The sequence below is a fragment of the Nannospalax galili genome, unplaced genomic scaffold (assembly GCF_000622305.1).
Source record: "Nannospalax galili isolate Female #2095 unplaced genomic scaffold, S.galili_v1.0 scaffold593, whole genome shotgun sequence".
Lineage (NCBI taxonomy): Eukaryota > Metazoa > Chordata > Mammalia > Rodentia > Spalacidae > Nannospalax > Nannospalax galili.
This window is the reverse complement of record NW_008332686.1, coordinates 320,946-343,441: the sequence shown is the minus strand read 5'-3', so window position 1 is coordinate 343,441 and position 22,496 is coordinate 320,946. Positions and strand designations below refer to the sequence as shown.

Here is a 22,496-nt window from a genome sequence, read left to right as displayed (position 1 = left end):
GAGAGAGAGAGAGAGAGAGAGAGAGAGAGAGAGAGAGAGAGAAAGCTTCATAAAGCACATACATTTACACTGAAATTACTGAGATTTTTCCTGGTTGTTAAGAATGAATAGGAACATGAGAAGAGGAAGTGTGTGTATCACATGTATTTATATATATTAAACAATACATACAAATATACACACAATGTGCCTTTAAATGTGAAACTTCTAACGATATGTCAGTACTTCACATTTATTGAGGAGCTAAATGGAAGATTCATGAATAAACACAAACAGAAAGAAAAATACTATTTAAAAGGAGACAATCTTGGATTAAAACCAGATTCTGGTTTTAAATTGTGTGCATACAAATGCACAGTTAATATGTACACTAGAGACTAAAAGAAGTCAATATAGAGAAGAATAAAATATAAAATCAAAACCTCGAGTGACAGTCATGCTGCAGAGACCTAAGAGTAAGAGGAACAACACTAAATACACTGGGCTTGCATAGATATTTGCACCTTCCAACAACCTCTTCTTTACAAGCATGTAATTTGATATTTACCTGAAGACGTATTTTCTTTTTGTGTGTGTGTCTTTTTGAAGCAGGGTCTCCCTGTAGCCCCAGCTGTCCTGGAACTCACTATGTAGACCAGGCTGGCCTTGAACTCACAGAGATCTGCCTGCCTCTACCTCCGGAGGGCTGGGACTACAGGCGTGCGCCACCACACACGGCTTGAAGATGCATTTTCAATGCTTGTTTTCTGGTAGAAACTAACGCTTTCTTTCAGTACAGAATATTCTAAGTAGATAACTGAAAGCAAAGATTTTCTACATTAAAATCAATACATACTAGATTTATCAAATGTCATCTGAGATTAATTTCTTGCTCCACAGCTTTCTCATGGCATTTTTCACCTCTGCATTCCTCAGTGTGTAAATCAGAGGGTTGAACAGAGGTGTTCCAATTGTATAAAACACTGATATCATCTTATCCATGGGAAAGGTGGTTGCAGGGCGTGTGTATATGAATATGCAAGGTACAAAGAACAAGATGACGACCATGATGTGGGAGACACAAGTGGAGAGGGCTTTCCTCCTCCCGTCAGCACTGTGGTTTCTCAGAAAATACAGGATTACCACATAGGAAGCCATCAGCATGACAAAACTCACTGTACAAATGGCCCCACTATTGGACACCAGGAGCAGGTTGATCACGTAGGTGTCTGAACATGCAAGTTTCAACAAGGGCTGCAGGTCACAGAAGTAGTGATCAATCTCATTGGGACCACAGAAAGGCAAACTCAAAGCCAGAAAAATCTGAACTAAAGAATGGACACAGGATCCCACCCAGGCCACCAATACCAGCACACCACAGACCCGACGGTTCATGATGGTCATGTAGTGCAGGGGTTTACAGATGGCCACATAGCGATCGACAGCCATGAGGATGAGGATAAAGATTTCTAAGCAGCCAAAGAAATGCAACGAGAAGACTTGGATTACACACTCAGTGAAAGAGATAGTGGCCTGCTTCCTTAGGGCATCCACGACTGTTCTAGGGGCTATTGAAGTAGAGAAGCAGGTGTCAGACAAGGATAAGTAAAACAGGAAGAAGTACATTGGACTCTCCAGTGCCTGGCTGGTCTTGATGGTAACAATAATCAGCAGGTTGCCCAGTAACGTCCCCATATAAAAAAGTAAGAAAAAGGCAAAAACTACGGTCTTCCTAACAGGGTCCTGTGTCAATCCAAGCAGAATGAACTCAGTCACATTGTTATTCAGCATCATCGTTTCATGAATGAAAAGAGCAGGTGAAATGGGTGATCTGCAAAAAACAAGGAATTGGTTTAGCAAGTGGTATGAAGGGACATTTTAAGCAAAAATAAATTATTTCTCATAGGAGACATTCTCCTTTGGTGTATCAAAAAGTTACTCTAACACTTTGATCTTTAATTTTAAGTTCATTATTAATTTCAAGAAAGCTGTTGCATTTACTCTCATCCCATAGCATTCTTCAAACACACTTTAGCATGATTCTGATTAATTTTGTCATGTCAATTAAAGTGAAATATAATTCTTCGTTATTGTTTACCTTATTTCTTCATGATCAATACATTTTGAGGAGTTATGATTTACATAGTGTTTATACCTTCATTTAGAATATATTTTACTGTCCTAAGCAGTCTGTAATGTAAAAACAAATGTTAACTACTTCTTCTAGTCTTTAAAATATGTCTTTTATATGTTTATGTTACATATTTATTATAAATATTTATACAAATTAATAATATACTATACTCTTTCTCAGGTATTATAGCTTGAAAAAATAAGAAAAACAATCTATAAAATAATGCTGATATTTTAAAATACTTTTTTATTTTGTAAATGACATATGTGGACAGAGAAGAACCTTCTTTGAAATATGAAACTCCCTTTGTATATATATTTTATTTCTTCCTTGGTAATTTTTTCATATCACCAAATTTGAAATATATCTTTATTCCATTGAGTTAATAACTTTTATGAAAATATCTAACCAAGTTGCTTTGAAGTGGCAATAATAAAAGTACAATAAGTATTTGAAACATGATCTTCAGCAAATGTCATAATCTATAAGGAAGAAGAGTTCTGATATCTTAATTACTAAAATAAGATTTATGTCTTACTTATTTAAAAGTTTTCTATATCATGAAACAACTGACTTGAAAACATGATAGTCTTTTGAGGCCAAATTATTTGAAAAAAATCACTCCCCTTAAATACTACATAATTTTACCCATTTGCTTAGCAGTGTGTTTGGTTGTTTATCATTGCCTGTTATAAGTCTATGCTTACAGCAAGGTTATTTTCTTTATGCATTTAAGCAAAATTTTAAGATAAGAAATCAGGTGAGTATTTCATTAGCTTGATGACAATTGCCTTTACCAAATATTGTGGAATAGCTTAAACAATGTTCTCCTGTCTTCTCTGATGGTTTTTCTACTTCCTTCTGTTTTATTTAAAAAATGTCAATACTTAGCTGCCAAGAAACTTCCTGTACATGGACATGAATTATTTTTTTTGACAAACAAAATTTGATTTGCTTCTCTCTAAGGAAAGAATACCTTCATGATTTTATGAATGAGAAGAGGAACATGTGAAATAGTTTACTTGTGAAAAATATTTTAATGTATGTGGTATAATGGAACATTTTATGCAAAATAATCATTCCTCATAAAACATGTTTAGGCTCACTAAAATGCTGCTTTATAGCCCATCTATACTCTTTTCATAATTTGACACATTATTGATTTAATGCAATGATATGTGCTCTTCTTTTAGCTTCTGTTTCTTTATTAGAACCATGGAAATTCATTCATTCTCAGGAATATATTTCTCATAGATCCAAATTCAATTATCTCCATAATGTAGAAACTTAGAAAGTGTTAAATTGAATTACATGACTATAATTTCATACTATTAATATCATTCTATTTATAAAGACAGTAACCTGATTAATTTTATTTATAATGTAGGGTAAAGGCAGCTATGTTCATAATTTATTAAACTAAGACAAAATCATAAGTCGAAGCAGAAACAAAACTTAGATTGATCAAAATAATTTAGTGAATTACTTGTTTTGGAACAGACAATGTCATGCTCTACAATGCATCATATTGCATGGGATGCTGATTCCTATAAAACGGCTATTTGAAACATTAAAAATTGTGACATGAATCCTTGACCCTTCAGGTATGGAAGGAGAATCTTTTCATTATCAATCTCTCCTTTCACTGATCCACAGTATTTTGGTGTCCATATGCATGAATCATGTCTAAACTCATACCCACCTCTTAAGAAGTGGTAATGCAATTTACGAGGTTCACATCAGGTATTGAAGATAACCCAATGTCCTGTAAACACCCCCAGAATACAGCACATCTTCCAATTACAATACTTACCTCAGCTTTTCAAACAAGATGGAACAACTTTAGGTTTGTCTACACTGTTCAAAACAAAAAGAAACACAAATGACCTAGTGTTGAGAACTTAAAGAGGGAACCAAACAATCATTGGAGTCTCTCAAGCTATGCAACCGAGTCTCAGGATTCCTGTCAACTGCTGATAACCATGCACTGGAAAGCAGGCTGGGCTGAGATGCAAGAAGCTGCCAGACAGCTCACTATCTGTTACACATACTATCTGCATATAGTTCGCCTGATGGTCAGGAAATTATTTTTCATTATCCTTTCTGTATCTTACTAGACAGAAATCAGGCACATTGTGGATGACTAAGATTTCGTAAAATAATGCCTCACAAATGAGAAGAAGCAGATATTTAGGGAGATTTTGGCAAAACTATTACCTATATTAATTTTCAACTCCATTACATATATTTGAAGCATCCTTACTGTTATGTTTGGTCTGAACTTTTTCTAAGAAATAGTTAACTCCTTGATGTAAATCTCCAGTGTATATTCATTGTAAGTGAAAGTGTTATAATATCATTTAGAAGCATGCAAATAATATTATTCTGTAATGTAATATGCTATAGTCCACTCAGATGTCATTCATTGAAAGGAAAGCAGACTTTTTGTAGAAGTTCCGTCAAGGTCATTGTTCCCTATTAATATTTTCTCCAATTTCTTTTTATTGTTTTTGTTGTTGCTTTGAGACAGGGTCTTCCTGTAGCTCCATCTAGCCTGGAACTCACTATGTAGACCAGGTTGGCCTCAATCTCAGAGAGATCCTTCTGTCTCTGCTGCAGAGTGCTGGGATTAAAGGTGTATGCCAGTCACACCTGAATTTTCCTCCAAATTTTATTTAGACATATTGTTTTCTAGGTTGTTGGTACATGAAAGAGCTCTTGGTAAATATTATCTAGCCACGTTACATGAAAAGCCTTTGAGAATGTTTCTATACTCCAGCATCTCAAGAAATTTGCCACTAAGTTTAATATATCAAATGCATTCTTCTTCCCCCATGTAACAATAATGGCTCTTCACATACCAATTTCTTACAAAGAATTTATGTTCAAAGGAATGTTTTTCTATAAAGATCATATTTCCTTCCAATTTTTTCCTAATGTAACAGTATACCCTTTAAAATCACAGTGATATGGATAGGGATGGCGGTGCAAATGTTTAAACTCAGCTCTCACGAGGCAGAGGCAGGTGGGTTTTTGTGACATTGAGACTACCCTGATCTACATAGCAAGTTCCAGTTCTGCTGGGGATACAGGAAGAACCTGTCTCAAAACTGGCAAATACCAAATACAGTGCCTTGTTAATTCTTCTATTCTTTTTCCAGAGAATATTGGAACATTCTAATCATCTAATCACATACATTGCACAAGCATTTTAAAAATGTAGTGATGCATCTCTGAGCTCACAAAGTAGAAATACAATCTCCTCTCTTACCTGTTGGAAGACTCTTCTTTAGTCTCACCTGTCCAACCTCTTTTCACGGCAGGTTTCCCATAGGATAGTGGAGAAAAAGTTATCCCTGCCCTCCAGAGGGAATGTGCTAACACAAGGTGACACGAGACATTAGCACCTTAGACAACAACGTCATAAAAAGTTTATCTTCCTCTACTAATCAAAAACTTTAGACTTGCCATAATACATCTACTTTTGACTGTCTATTTAGATTATAACAATATTAAATTAATTCTGAATTCAAAGAGAATTAATTAGAAACAATGGTAAAGAGGTATCTGCATTTGCACCAAATCTGCTAGAGGATAAAAAGGAAAATAATGAATGGACGGTGAAGATGATACTAGAGAACAGGGGAAGTAAGAGATAGTGTCAGTAGTACAAGAGGATTTGGATCATGTACAGAATAACTGCCTCCTTCTAACTAACGCCCTTAGCTAGCCCTTCCTATGAAAGGGGGAAAAAGCATGCTAACTTCCACAATGTACTTTCAATGTATTTGTAAATAAAATCCATGGAAGGCAACGTGGTACACTGAAACCAGAAGCCCTATTGAGTGGACTACAGATAATTCCTTTCAAGAACTGAGATTAGGAGCAACTTACCTAAGGATTAATATGAATATTGAATCCTGAATTTCACATTTTAAGAATTATTTCAATAATTACTAGTGATGTTGAACATCTTTTAAGATGCTTCTTAGCCATCCTTACTTCTTCTTTTCAGAACTCTGTTCAGCTCCTTAGCCCATTTTCTAATTGAGTTACTTCCTTTCTTGATTCTCTGTTTTTTTAGTTCATTATATATTCTGGATGTTAAACCTCTGTCAGCTGTGTCACTGGTGAATATTTCTCCCATTCTGTGGGTTTTCACTGACTTCCCTGGTTGCCTCCTTTGATGTACAGAAGCTTTTTAGTTTAATGAGGTCCCATTTGTTGATTCTTGACCTTGTTTCCTGAGCCCTTGATGTCAGGTTTAGAAAATCCTTTCCTACACCTATATTTTATAGGTTTTTCCCAATGTTTTCTTCTAACAATTTCAGAGTTTCAGGCTTTACATGGAGTTCTTTGATCCATTTGGAATTGACTTTTGTGGAAGGTGAAAGATGTGGATTTAGTTTCATTCTTCTACAGATAGAGATCCAGTTTTGCCAGCACCATTTGCTGAACATGCTGTCTTTCCTCCAGTGAATGTTCTTGGCCCCTTTGTCATATATCAGGTAGCTGAAATTGCATGTACTCATATTTGGATCTTCAATTTTGTTCCATTGATCTATGGGTCTGTTTTTGTGCCATAATCATGTTGTTTTTATGACTGTAGCTCTATAATACAGTTTAAAATCTGGTATAGTAACACCCCCAGCATTGCTCTTAGTGCTCAGGGTTGCTTTGGCTATCTGAGGTCTTTTGTGCATCTATACAAATCTTAGGATGCTTTTTTCCAATTCTGTGGAAAACATCATGGGGATTTTGATAGGTTTTGCATTGAATATATCAATTTATTTTACTAACCCATGTTGTCAGTAGGAAATATATTGTCCCTTTTTCAAGTTCATAGTCTTGTAGATAAAAGAATTAAAAGTGGACTTGGAAGGAAATACGAAGACAATTTTATTGCAACTTGAGAGAGAAAAAAAAACAGAGTAGGCAAGCTGATGGTTACTCCAGCTTCCTGTCGAATTAATAAGTAGAGATAAAATTAGGCTAAATTAGAAATCAAGAAAACAGGCAGGCTCAGTAGCAAATTTCTGTGACACTTGCATGGGGTACGGTTTGCCTTCAGGGACAATGACTAGAGTATCAAGGTTTGTAGTTCAGAATGTTGGCCATAGTACAGAAAACGGACTGGAAAGAGCTGAAAGAGAAAATGTAACATCTTAGGGTTAGAACTGAGAAGCAAGAGAGGCTTATCAGTGAAGGTATATCAGCAAGCACATAGTGAAAAGGGCTTCTGCTGTACCTAAGCACCACTCTCATTCAGGAGACAGTCATTCCTCTCACCTTAGCATGACTTCAGGTGTATTACATTTCTTTTCTCCCTCTATATTGATGTTGTTCTTCTGAGGTTGTAAAATAGGATGATCTCTTTACCATAGAAGTGTTTCAGGTTTACCTGGGCCAGGGAAGCCCCATGCTTTCCTTCTCAAGAGTGTCATCAACTACTGCACAAACCGTTTGTTTAGGGGGTTACTGATGATTAAAAATGTCTATTTTAAATTTTAGGAGTGACAATTATGATGCTTTCTCCTTTTCTAAATTAATTTATTGCCAAGGACATGGAGGATGTGATGGAAAGATAACTATGCGAGAGGTGTCTATCTTCAATGATATTCAACCCTGCTACTGGGTTATTTTTTACTGTTCTTGCTACAGATTTAAGAGGTGGAATTCAATAGCACTCACACAGATATGGGGTCATCCTTATATGGATTTTCATATGCCCCCTGAACGAAATCCACATACGTCATTTGTTCAGTGAAAGCATTGTTTTGGAAATGAAGGAAACATAAGGATTCTTATTGCCTTTCTTTACCCTATGGTACAGAGGTAGCTTTATAAGGATGAGAACATTGATGAATCTGAGTGAAAATCATGTTTGGAAAGTACTAAACCCAAGAAGGGTTTCTTTGGGTTACTCAAAGGCAAGGTTGACAGGACTTGTATAATGTTGGAGTTCCTGGGGTTCAGGGGGCATATGTAAATTAGATACTATATTTGTGGAAATCTCAAGACCTTAAAGCCTGAAAACTATTTCACAAAGAGGTAGATGGCAGAGATATGTTGTTAATATCCAAAACATGATTTAAAAAAAAAAAAAGAAAGAAAACACCAGGAAAATTAAGGAGGCATTGGAAGGAAAAAGAGCTTTTCACCCTGGAGTCTGAGTAAGTCTTTTACCAGATGAGAATGGGAATTCTGACCCAACTAATAAAATTTACTATGAAGACTACCTATATGCACATGGTATTCTTTTGATAGATACTTTAAATATGAATATTAAAAGGAATTAAGAATGCTAAAGCCTATGTGTATATTGTGCTTGAATTCAACTTTGCTCGTTTCCTAGCTGTACAACTATACTTTTATGAGAATCAAAAACATGATTAAGAATTTCATTTATGTTCTATTTTTGTTGTTGTTGTTGTTGTTGTTGAGACAGGGTCTCCATGTAGCCCCAGATGGCTTGAAGCTCACTATGTAGACCTTGTTGTCATAGATCTCACAGAGATCCTCCTGCTTCTGCCCCCAAATTACTGAGATTAAAGGCATACACCATCACATCTTGCTTTTAAGAACTTAGTTTGCTGTCAAAACATACGGATTGATTTTCTTTTAACTTATCTATAGTAAATGTTAGTGGCTAAGCAAGGCAGGTACCCTCAGGACCAGACTCCAAGTTTCCTTCTCTTTTACTTCAAGCAAAAATCTGATGCTACAGGCTGAGCATGCTCAGAGGAGTTCTGTCAACACTTGTACTTTTTAAAGACACACTACAAGACTTGAGCTAGGCATGCCTAAATCTTTGTCGACTACTTATATTTTTTAAATTATAACTTTAGACTAATCATACTCAAGAATGCACTCCTTAAATGAGCATGCTTAGGAATGGGGTCATCCTATTGATTGACCAAGGAGGCCTTGAAATCTCATGTTCTCATATTAGAGGCTATTTCATTGATACCAATAGTACACTAGATGTATATGGGTGAAGATATTACAAACCTTGGTTGTATAACACAAGGGAAAACAAGATGTGACTAGGTAAGTATTTGCTCACTATTGACTAGCATTCATAGTACCGTAAGTTGTTATGCAGGCTTCAGGCGAAGAATTTGTCACTTGTGGTCTTGTTTAACTATTTGTACATGACATTTATTTCATTCCATCAACATGCAAGGCCACCTGTGCACACTAGTAAAATAGTGGCATAACTCTTATGGGTGCAGCAAATAATTTTCTGACAAGATTTTGGGCCTGTTCCACATGAGGCCTAAATCCTGGTATTATCAGCCAAGACAGTAAATGAATAAACATGTCTGGGAATGTCACAGGGCCTAGCAAGGGGGCTATTGCTATTATTTGTTAAAAAGATGTGAAGGGCATGTCAAATCCCTTCTGTATTTTTGAATTCATGCCCTTTGATTTCTGCTGTATTTAGTCTTGTAGATAGAAATATTTTTTAAAAATGGGTGATAGGTAGATCCACAACTAATCAAAGGACTGCAAATAAGTGAGTGCTGCTCTGGGTATGACAGCCCAGAGTTCTGAAAAGGACCATATACACTCCTTTTAAAGTTCAGGAAATGTCCTGGAAGAGAAGGGAAATGTAAGAGCTAGAGGAAAGAGATGGAGTGCTGGGTTATAGCTATTTTAGGGTATGAACATTGGCTATCATAAAACAGATGTTGCTCTGGTGACATCACAACAAAAGAAGCTAAACAATGCTTCTATGGATTGATCACAGCACCATTAGCATAAAGAAATAAAAAATATTAAAAAAGAATTTAATAGAAATTAAATTTTATGATGGACATGAGAAGCAGAATGTGAATCTCTGTTCAGTAAGAGCTTTTCACGGTCTTCTTACCTAATATTATCATATTACCCTCTAAAACTTTGTGGGCACTTGAGAAAAGAAAGCAAGGTATAATACATTTTTTGTTTTACTGTATACTCTTCTTTCTAATAGTATAGACAACCCTGTGACTCATCATCTAAGTTCTCAAAGACTGTCCCACCATAAACAAATGAAAACACTCATCATGTTAATGGACATATAAGCACATAAAAACACACCATGTTTCATCATTTAAATTCCAAATATTCAGCTGGGTGTGGTGATGCACACCTTTAATCCCAGTATTTGAGAAAGAGAGATAGGTGGATCTCTGTAAGACTGAAGGCAAACTTTTCTACATATTGAATTTCAGGCCAGCTGGGGTTACAAGGAGACCCTTCTCAAAATTAAATTCCAGTATTCCAGGGGAAGATACACTAGATGAATAAATAATGACACAGAGCTAATTTTATTTTGAAGAAGACAAAAAAATTCTTGGATATTATTAATTTTTGCACAGATTTATGGGATGGGAGACTGACTTATAAGTGTGAAAATAACTGAGTTGAAATGTGAAGAGAAGTGCATTACATCAAAGATAACACTGTTGCCTCTAAAATACCCCCCTCCACAATTACTATATGATTATTAGACAGAGATAGCTCATTAAGGGACATTACGCATAGAATGAATTCTGGAAATATGACCAACCAAGACAAGAGTCTAAATAGAAATTTAATATAATAATAATAATGATGATGATGATTATGATGATGATGATGATGATAGAAAACAGAACACTGAGCTGAAATTGTAAACTCATTGGGGAAATGGTTATACAATACATAGGAAAAGTATACCCCCTACGAATGCAGAAAATAACTAACCAGAAAGAGTTTACAAAAGACTGACAGTAGACTGGATTTCATTCTCTAATTCACGGATACGTGAAGACATTTGCTGATTATTTTCATCTTTCTGAAAATGCATCATAGTGAATGAATTTTAATGACACCAGAGAATAATCTAGAATTTGGAAGTATAAAACATAGTGTGAAAAAGTGAAAAAAAATAGGGTTTGTGGGTATAACTCAATGGTATAATACAGCTTGAGTATGCTTAAAATACTGATTTAAAAGGCACATAAACACTATGACAAAACTGCATCTTTGATTGTCATTCTATGTGCTTATTAATCCCTTAATTTGTTCAAGAATTATTTCTAAGGAAGAAAATACAATAAATATATGTTTTATGTGAAAATGATATACTAATTACCAGGCTCAAAGTGTGGAATAATTTTTAAGAAGAACAACTCTCAAATGCAGGATTATTTAAAAGATAGCAAATATTCCAAGGAATAGAAAAATAAGAAGTAAGAAGGTATTTGAAATTTTTTTGCCCTGTTGATGGGTAACCAGAATCTTCCTGAAGAAGAAAGTTTCAGTTACATAATTATCTGTTAGACACAAATTCTCAAATCTAGTAACCACGAAATGGTAGCTGAATTGATGAAGGAATAATGCTCTGTGTGAGGAGACTTTACAGTACATCCCCATAAAGGGCATCACAGGAAAAGAGTTAGGAGATGATAAAAAATACATAACATTACACACTATCACAAAATGTACCCAGCTAAACTGTGTATGCATGAACTACATGGTCTTCTGTCTATAAAACATAATACATCACAAACTAGACCACAAAACTAGAGAGTCACATAATTAATGCAGTCCAGAAAGAACAGAGATGAAAACCTACAAATGCACTCTGTCCCCCAGAGCTCCCTAGCACCATGCCTATCCACTTAGCACCATACCTACTCATTCTGTAGAGAGAAAAAAGGTTCTTATGCAACCCAGTGTCATGTACAATAAATATATTCAATGAAGAAAAAAATAAAAATACAAGAAGTATAAAAACCGGAAAGTACAAAGTTTGGATTGTTTATATTTTCAAGAAAATAGGATTTCATGTAATTTTACAAGACAGAATTTTCATGACAAAAGATGTGCTTCATTATCTTTTTTCTTTCAGTTTTGGGGGTGTTATCTAGGGTCTTCCCCATCCTAATGGAGTACTGTGCAAAGGAGTTAAAACAGAGCTGGGGATCTGAGCTTCTGAAGGAGATTTTCATAATATTCTTATAGACCTGAACACAGCTGACACAACTTCAACAATTTATAGTCTATTTTGCAAGCTAAGTAAGTTGCTTCTTAAGACATGTAAATTCACAGAAATAGCTTATACTGTGACTTTTCAAACGACAACTGAACTGAGTTCACCAGATTGAAAGCAAGGGAATATTTCTATAGTTACTTTAATTTCGAAAGTGACATGTATGACCACACCTTCCACAGGGCGCTTTTCATCTCAGTGTTTCTCAGAGTGTAGAAGAGAGGATTCAGCATGGGGATGATCACAACGTAAAACACAGAAATTTCCTTATCATTGGTCTCACGTCCTGTAGGTAATACATAGATATAAATATAGGGCACAAAAAGTAAAACTACTACCATTATGTGAGAGCAACAGGTCGAGAGAGCTTTGCAACTCCCGGGAGATGATCTTGATCTGAGATTATACAAAATTAGTATGTAAGAAGCACAAGAAAGATATCAACTACCACCATTCCAGAATTGGCGATCACTAAAATGCTAACAACACGAATATCTTTGCAGACCAGTTTCAGAAGAGGCTTGACATCGCACAGGTAGTGATCTATGCAGTTGGACCACAGAAAGGCAGACTGAGCACCATGAGCAGCAAAGTAATAGAGTGCCAGTACCCCACCCCCCAGGCCGTGGCAATCAGCAGGTGGCACATCTTCCTGCTCATGATGATCCTGTAATGCAGGGGTTTGACAATGGCGATGTAATGGTCCAAAGCCATGAACACCAGGATGAAGATTTCCACACCTGCCAGCCAGTGGGCAGTGAAGAGCTGGGTCATGAATTGATTATACGAAATCGTTTTTATTATTGCAGCCAAGTCCCTAGGAACCACGGTTGAGGTGTAGCAGAGGTCCATGTGGGAAAGGTGTCACAGAAAGTAATACATCGGCTGTTCCATTAGGTGACTGCAGGTGATCGTGATTAGAATGACGGCATTCCCCACTAAAACTGCCAGGTAACAAAGCAGGAACAAGAGGAAGAAGATCAGCTCTATTCGCCTGTTTTCCCAAAGCCCATTAAATACAAACTCTGTGACATTTTTATGACTTTCCATGGATTCAAGATGAGTCCACAATACACAGTAGAAATTTTATTCATTTAAAATTATTTTTTAAAATGATACAAATGTGCTAGCTTCTTTTCAGTTTCGAAAAGATTTATAATATAGCATATTTGATTTATTATACAATTTGATTAAACATTTTTAAGAAAAAGGTATCTTTTATGATGTTTAATTAAATATCACTACTAATATTTAATAATAAGAAATATCTTATGCCTAGAAATTTCATAAATATCTTGTACTAGTTAACTCATAAATACTCAAGGGGTACTATTAACATATTCATTTTACATGTGAATAAATATAAATGAGGTGCTATTTACAGAAAATCATGAAAGTATCCTGTGGCAGGTCTCAGATATGAGCTGTATTTCTTCCCTCATTCCATTCTCTCAACATCTCTGCCACATCTTCGAATACCAGGGATTATTCCAACTGTTTTCTATCCCTGTAAATATGAGGATTACATCACATTGCACACTATTAATTTCTAACTGCATAAAATCAAGGAATCCTCTTTCCTGTATTCCACACATATTTTTCTGAAATCTTGATCTCACAAGTGGCATTTCATACATTAAGTGGAATTATCATTCCTTCTTGAAAAAGTGCCATGCTCTTAATTATATCAATGGAACAGCCTGAAGTAGCTGGCAATAATTTCCACGATTCTCTTTGGCAAATTTGAGCAAAGTTCACAATGTAAAGAGTTTAGAAATAAAGAATTTGAAGCAACTATTGGTGGCTTTTAAATATAGGCTGATTTTTATATTAGTGAAAAATATGTATTAAAAGATGCTGTGTCTGAGTTAATAAATATGTGAATTGTCTGATATTATTATATTTGATATTCACATTTTGAATTGTAGCATGATACCCATAGTCACTGAATCTACTCAAAATAAAAAAAAAAATACTTTAGAAGTTTTGTTTTATTAATTCTAAAGACACATTTTAGAGCCAGCTGCTTTATGTTAGTAGTTCAGAGAGCTATTCATTTCCCAGTGACATGCTGAAAGAAGTAGTGTGATTCTTAAGGACTAGACTGCTTGTGTAATGCTGCAGAGAGAACCCTACAGCCATGTTGATGGTGGCCCTTTGGAGCCTAGAGGGAATACACTGAATGCATCACCTTTTAACAATATATGAAACTCCTCCTTGGTTTTGTCTAAAGGATGGATTTCTATGAACCTGTTCCTTCAGTGGAACTGGTAAGGGCAGATCCCCCTCAGGAGCAAGAAATAACCACTCAGCTGAGATGCTGTGATTTTCTTTTTCTCTACAGCTGAGTAATTCATCAGCATTGACCCTCTTTCTTCAACTGGTATGAGGAAGTAAAGCTACTCAGTCAACTTCCCTTCTTCCAAAAGCAAAATGATTTCAAGTATGGATGATGTAAAATGCCTGTCAAATCTGTAAAAGGACCCTACCCTCGAGAACATTTTGGAGAGGACCAAGAATGTTAAAGAAATATGAAAATTGCCTGTTTAAGAGCTCAGCTTCTCTTGAATTTGTACTCTTCCCTCAAGGACATAGGTTTGAGAGCTTAAATTAAACAAGTAGCAAGTACACAAAGAAAACATTGACATTAGTAAAAGTTGATTCCAGATTCAAATTATATGGAAAAATATGTGAACTGAAGAGTAAATAAAATTTATTTATGATTTCTCTTTAAAATATTTAAACAGAACTGTATGGAAACCAAAAGCAAAATTATAAAATGTACAAATCTGGGTTAGAAATATTTCTCTAGATGTTTATACAAACATGACTTTTCACATGAAGGTGCATGGCTCTCCCGCTTGCAGTAAGCGAGTTTCATCTACAGCAGATGCAAAGAGTAATGACAAAGATCCTACAAAGACATTCCATAGAATCTCTACTAAAATACGAGTGAAGAGGCCACATCATATTGAAATATCCACAGGTTTGAATTTATCCTAAATCCATTTTTAAAATTAGTTTCACAAAGAAAGGAAGAGAAGAAGGAAGTAAAGAATGGAAAACAAAAGAAGAAGGTAGGAAGGAACGAAGGAAGGAACAAAGGGAGTTAAAGTAGCAAAAAGCCCCATAAATTCAACTGGTCAAGACTATAAAATCCCTATTCTATCTGTTGGAAGACCCACTTTCCAGTCTCACTGTTCAATCAACCGGTGACAGAACCAATCCTAGGAAGGCAGGTTCACCTTAAGTTATATTAAGTAGTTAAGCGGAATACCTGGTGCATTACCAGGTAACGAATTTTTCCTGCCTGGAATCCCGCCTTGTAGTGCAGAACTCTGTAGAACTTCTGATTAGCCACAGCTCTCACAGATGGAAGTCTGTCCACCTTTCCGAATCATTCAGAATGGCACGATTTCTCATTTTCTTCTTCATGCCTTTCTCACTAAACATATTTTCTTTAAGGCTTTGGGCTGCCCCTAGCATCCTGTATTCTTTCCTTTTCTCTAAAGCTTTCTTCTCTCAGCTGTGTGGCTGCCACTCAGCCATGTATCTGATCTCTTACACAGGTGCTAAACCTGTGTGGTTTCACGGCTTTCTTTCCTTCTTCCCACCATTCACCTCCTCAAGGCAGCTGCCAAGATTACCATCTTGCCTGCCCCGAGGATTTTTCTTTAAGAGTCTAATAAAATTGTAAAAACTGTAAAAGCTTCAATTTGGGTCCATTCTTAATTTTTTTTTTTTTTTAACGAATGAGTCCTAGAACCCTCTACGGGACCCTTTCTCCCTGTTTCAGAAGGAAGGAAGGAAAGAACAATAAAGGCTTACTGTAGCTCAAGCTTTGAGGATACCGTCCATCCTGGATGGGAAGTCATGGCACCAAATATGCTTCTGACTGTGCTATCAGGAGAATGGATTTCCTTATCATGTTGAGACTGCCATCTAAAGCACAGAAGTATGAATGCTGATTTCCATGAGTGTCATTTTTATGCATGGATTTGGGTAATCCTTTTCTCCTGCTGTCTCTGGCCACAACACTTCCTGATGAATTATTAATCTGTGGGTTTCCCTTTTCATCTAATAGTCCCTTTGTTCCCTTTCATGTCACAAGCATTCTCTTGTTCCCTTTGTTTCTTCTTGTCTTACAATCTAAATCTCTCTCTTTAACACACACATACACACACACAAACACACACATACATAATAGCAGCACATAATCAGTAAAATATCTATATGCTACATATTTAGCAGAGATATGTTCTGGGCATGGTACTAAATACTTTTCATTACATACACTATTTCAACCTTGTCATAATGCAGTGAGACATATTTCACTGTTTTTCCATCTGTTTTTCAAACAAGGATGCTGTAAACAAGACTGCACATGTGCAAAAAGGGAGCTCAGCAACCTAACCATGTTTGTATATTTCTGAAGCTCATACTTAAATAATAGAGAGCTAAAACCTTGGCTGCCAAACCAATTCAACTAATCATTTAATTTTCTTTAAATGTTATTTTCTTGAAAATAATCACAAGAAAAATATTTCAGAAGCTAAACTTATAAGCGGTATTTACTAAAATCAAATTTTATGTTAAATTCATTCAATATCCCAAAGGTTTTGTTCTAAATAAAAATATAGCTACACAGACACTGATCCTAACTCTTACTTCTGCCAGAATTCACAGTTCTCTGGAATGTCAGAGTGGTCCTTCACGATGGTTCATCTAATTTTTCTGTGACAATGTGGGAAGCTCCTGTCTCTCCCATGATCTTCAAACCAAAATAGCATTAAAAGGATTCATTTTGCACTAAGAGACATAGAAGACTCAAGGGAAAAAGTCTCGGGCATTTTTAATAGGTGATTTTTAGTTTTTACTATGAAAATAAAGACAACTCTATCCAGTGGTCACATAGGTGTGTGTAAAGCTTTCTTTTGTTAATCTGTTTGGATTATTGTGTATATGATTCATTGTTTCTGTAATGCTATTGTGCTGATAAAGAACTGTAATTCTTCTTCTCATTTATTTTCCAGAAATATTTCCTTAAATACTCAAATGGCTGCTGTTGACATAATTAATAAATATGTTTAATAAATTTAATAAATATTGGTTTACTTATGAAAATTTTCAGTGTACTTGGACTTTATCATAATATTATTCATATCAATATTATCCTCAGAATCATTGTCTTTATTATAGTTTGAAAATACTTCCTCATTTTTTAATTATGCCCACTGGAAATTTAGAAGCCATGTAAAAATTTTTGAGTCAATAGATATTCACTAGCATTAGTCTAAATATTAAAAGTGGGAAAATTCTACAATGCATAATCTACTTGTCCTTATTTTCATTTATGTCTTTTTTGTCTTTCTTTATCCCCTTTTTTCCTTTTGTGACAGGGGAAGGAAAGTGTTTATAGAAGGAACAGAATATGCAAATTGTACAAGATCCTTCCACAAGGTCACTTCTTACTATAATTTTATAATCCTCTTTTCCACTTTTCTCATGCTTTCTGAATAACCTCCATATGATACATTTTACTCATTAAACTCAAAGCTTCACACACCTCTTGTAGATTTCCCATATCTGTTCATGTCTTGAAACTTCTCATTTCAGTCATTCAAATTTCTGTTTTAGACATTGGTCGATTTGCTGTACAACCCTTGTTGATATATTTGTTTAAAAATATAGCCTCAAGATATATAAAACATTATATAAGCCTGCATTTAGAAAAAAATACATTCAGCTTCACAGTGGAAAAGTCAGTATTCCATCCTTAAATATTTTTTATTTTTTTGACAGGGTCTCCCTAGTTCTGGTCTGCCTAGAAGTCTGCTCCACATGTTGACTGTGGGTCCTGAGGGCTGGGATTAAAGGCCTGTGCCACCACACCTGCTATCCATCCTTAAATATTGATTAGCAATTGGACATAATTCAGAAGGAACATAAATGAAATCACCAATAAAATTAATATTGACAATAAATTTAATAATTGATAATTGATGAATTATATTGTTATATGTAATATTTAACAACTATTTTCTTTCATGTAATAAAGTTAAAATTATTCTAAGAACCTTAAAAATGGATTTAAAGACTTGAACTTACTCAAAAATAGAGTATAACAGATGTTGGGTAGGCGTGCCCTCTGAGAGATTGAGCACTGAACCCCAAGAGGGGGAGGGTCTAAGGACAGATGCTGAGGAAGCCAGGAAGAGAGGGAAAAGTCCCCCAAAGCTCCAAAACCTCAGGCTACATGTAAGAGAAAGAGCCCATAAATGTATGCCTTTGTAAGTAGCTCTCTTTTGGACATCATAAACTTTATACAAAAAAAAAAAAAATACAAATGCAACACTTGGTATAGGTTAGGTCGGCATTAGGACTACATAGGCCTGGGAGCCCAGAGAACTTGTATGGGTCTCCAAGGGAGAATTTTGCATTACAACAGATAACAACATATCTAGATCTAGTTCTGGGTAAATGAAGTTAAGCAGAGGTAGAGATACATTTGTATGGACTTGATAGATATTAAAATGATAACCTTTTAACTTTCTAGTTTGTTAATAAATGTGGGCTGGAGTCTAGTTCAGTGTTATAGCACTGGCCTAGCATGTTGGGGAGCATATTAGTAAATTACTGCCTCAAATATAGGGGAGTATATTTAGGTTTATGCTCAACATTTTATTCTAAAGTATTTTTTCTAAAATATGATAAAATTTCATTTTTATATACATGTATGGAATCACTCCAGTACTATTTGTTAAAATATCTTTTCTCTACACAATTGCTTTTCAACTTTATCAGAAAGAATGTGGCCTAATCTGTGCAACCAAAGTTGCACAGTTTTATTAATCTCTCTATTACACATTTTTTTCTATTTGTACTACATCTTAGAATTGTAACCAGCAATAATAGTCTGACATAGTGACACATGTCTGTAAACATCCAGCACTCAGGAGACTGAGGCAGGAGGATTGCTGTCAGCTTAGGCCCAGCTTAGTCTTCACATTGAGTTCAACTCCAGCCAGAACTACATAGCAAGAATATCTCAAATAAAGACAAAAAATAAAATTTACAGTGGTAATGGCACCTATGATAGCACTTTCAGAAATCTAGGAAATACTTTGGCCCACCTTTACATTCTCAAGTATTCACATACAGCTCATATCCACATGTCAATGGAAATTCTCTCCTATTATTCTTAGAATTTTTTGGTTTCCCTTTTTACCCCTCCTTTTCACTTCCTGTGATTGTTTCAAGTTAACATTCTTTTGTTTAAGATTTCAATATGTAGAATTATTCCTCCTATCTCCACTAGAACATCTTAAATCTACCCTTTATTTACTTTCCATTTATAAGACAATAAATATATGCTATCTCCTAAGTAATGACATTGGCAGGCTTTGACATGATATGCATATACACATATAATTTGATTACCAAATACCTTTATAGCCACATTTCCTGCCAGACATTGGCTAGTATTTTATCATTTAATGAAGATGACTGAAATTCTTAACATTATTCAAATGAGTAGTGATTTAGGGTGTTTTAAAATTTTATTGGTACTTTTTAATCTCGTGAAAGAGCAATAAACAAGTTTTGATATTACTTCAAACTTGGATGGAAATCAAAAACAAGAAGTCTGGCATCTACAAGAGAAAAGATAAGGGGAACTAGGGCTCCATATATTGGAGATGGTTGAATTTGGCCTATAAATACAGAATACAAGAGACTGTGGAGTCAAATCCTGGATGAAGCAAGTACAAAGGAAACCTAGACTGTTGCCCTGTGATGACAACAGTCTTACTTAGGTAGGGAACTTCCCTTCCTCCCACTTAATCACCACTATTCAGAACATAGAGTTTCCTTAGATGTTTTCATTTCATCCTTCTTTCATCCTCCTCTACCTTGGAAACAAGAAAAACATTTATTCTAGTTTCTTTTCAATTGTTGTGACAAAACATTCTGACCAATACCAACCAGAAGAGGAGTTTATTTGGTTTGCAATCACAGTCTATCATCAAGGGAAGCCAACCCAGGAACTTGGGACAAGAACCTGGTGCACAGACCATGGAGGAATGATGCTTACTGGCTTACTCTCCGGGCCGGTGCTAAGCCTGCTTTCCTTTTTTAATATTATCATTATTCTTTTTTTTTAGAAGAAGCATTTCATTAAAACTTTAACATACTCATTAACAGTTTCCAGAGCAAAGACACATCTCTTTCAAAGGTGGCTATAAAATTTTTAGGTTCACTGTTGAATTAATACAATTATACAATATTGAGCTCAGTATAAGCCCTGTAAGGACCTCCTGCCCATGGGTGGCACCACCAACAGTAGGATGGACCCTCCCAACATCATTTGATAATCAAGAAAATGCTCCACAGATATGGCCACAGGTCATTCCTTTGGAGGAAATTCCCCTATTGAGGCTCCTTCTACCCAGACATGTCAAGTTGACAACTAAATCCATCTAGCACAATTGACCCCTGGTCAACTTGACACATAAACACAACCATATGAAACCACAAGCATTCCATTTCTTATCTCCAAGGTATGATGTTAATATCACAACACAAAACACTACAACTCTAAAAATCCCACAGTCCTTAATAAAACTCACTTTAAAAGCATAATTCTCTTTTAAAAGTGTCTCAATTGTGGGCTCCTGTGAAATTGAAAACAAGTACTGTTTTATTTCAAAAGGGAAGAATTAGGCACACAAGCAAAACCAAAGTCTAGCAAAGTAGCTCAAGGCTGGATATCTGGGATTCACTCACGAGCTTCAGGATTCCAAAGGGTTCAGGAAGCTCCACTTCTATGGCTCTGCCATCTACAAAACACACACTTCATCTTGAAGACCCAGGCCTTCTCCATTTCACTGCTGCTGCTCTCCTAGGTAGTCATCCCATGGTCCTGGCATCTCCAAAAGCTAGGGTCTCCATTGAAACTGAGGCTGTATCTTCACAAGTGGGCTTTCCTGGCACCTTGGCATGCAAAAACTCGGATTCTGCAACTGAGGCTGCACTTTGATGAATGGCCTTTCTTGGCCTATCAGGGTGGCAAGCCTCAGCTGCTGTGACCCCTTCATGTTTTCAACACCAGAACTATAAAGGAGGCTATTACACATTACCACATTCTGCTTCCAGTTTGAGATGGATGTTTGGGGCCCCTCTGGACCATAACTTCTAATTGCTGACCCTGAGAAAATTAATCCCAGAAGATTGTGTCAAATGATGCTGGTCTTTTGTTACTCATAGTTGATTTTTCAGCTCTAGCTAAATAGCATCAAATTGTTCCAGTAAAGCAAAGGTTCTGTTCTTCTTAATAACAGCTGATTCCTCACTCACTGCCAATCAGAAACCAAAGAGTCTCAATTCAAAATGTCACACAAACAGCCCCGATGATCTTTATGATAATCCCAGAAGATTGTGTCAAATGATGCTGGTCTTTTGTTACTCATAGTTGATTTTTCAGCTCTAGCTAAATAGCATCAAATTGTTCCAGTAAAGCAAAGGTTCTGTTCTTCTTAATAACAGCTGATTCCTCACTCACTGCCAATCAGAAACCAAAGAGTCTCAATTCAAAATGTCACACAAACAGCCCCGATGATCTTTATGATACTTTGAAGCATCACAAGCCAGGCCTCCATCATCTACAACTCTTTCAGCATAACTGTTCCAAACTCCACAGCAACAAACTGAGCACGCAATGGCTCTTGCAGCCTAAAGTTCCAAACACTTCCACAGTCCTCCCCAAAACACCAAGGTCAGGTCTGTCACAGCAATGTCCCACTCTCTGGTACCAATTTGTGTTCTGGTTTGTTTCTTCATTGCTGTGACAAAATACTCTGACCATTACCACCTTGGGGAGGAAAGGGTTTATTTAGGTTACAACTCCCAGGTTGCAGTTCATCAGGGAGCCCACGATAGGAACTCAGGGCAGGAACCTGGAGGCAGGAGCTGTAGCACAGGCCATGGAGGAATGCTGTTTACCGGCTTGTTCCCAAGGCCCCTGCTCAGCCTGCTTTCTTATGCAACATAGGCCCACCTGCCCAGGGGTGGCACCACCCACAGTGGGGCAGGCTCTCCCACATCACTCATCAAGAAGATGGCCCTCAGACATGACCACAGGCCAGTCCAATAGAGGAAATTCCCCAACTGAGGGTCCCTCAACCCAGACGTGTCAAGTTGACACTAAAGCTATCCAGTACAAATAGCATGTTTTTAAATTTAAATATTTAAAGAATCTTCTTTAAAAAGACATAATATACTTAATTATACAGTTCTATTATCTCTTTGATCATCATCTAATTCTGGTTCAACAATGTGATTCCTATTGTTTGAGGCTATAAG

At 36.1% G+C, this 22,496-nt stretch overlaps 1 protein-coding gene and 1 pseudogene across 1 annotated transcript; both read right to left on the bottom strand.

Annotated features, from left to right (window-relative positions):
- Positions 1–843: 843 nt before the first annotated feature.
- On the bottom strand, positions 844–1,773 carry LOC103729598 (olfactory receptor 4C16-like). Its single transcript, XM_008827673.1, has one exon. The coding sequence runs from the start codon at positions 1,771–1,773 to the stop codon at positions 844–846; it is 930 nt and encodes a 309-aa protein (XP_008825895.1).
- A 10,501-nt stretch (positions 1,774–12,274) lies between these two features.
- Positions 12,275–13,187, bottom strand: LOC103729596 (annotated as a pseudogene).
- Between the last annotated feature and the right edge of the window lie 9,309 nt (positions 13,188–22,496).

What these genes read in the sequence shown, in the direction of transcription:
- LOC103729598 (XM_008827673.1), bottom strand. Translation starts at nt 1,773, where the DNA reads ATGATGCTGAATAACAATGTGACTGAGTTCATTCTGCTTGGATTGACA.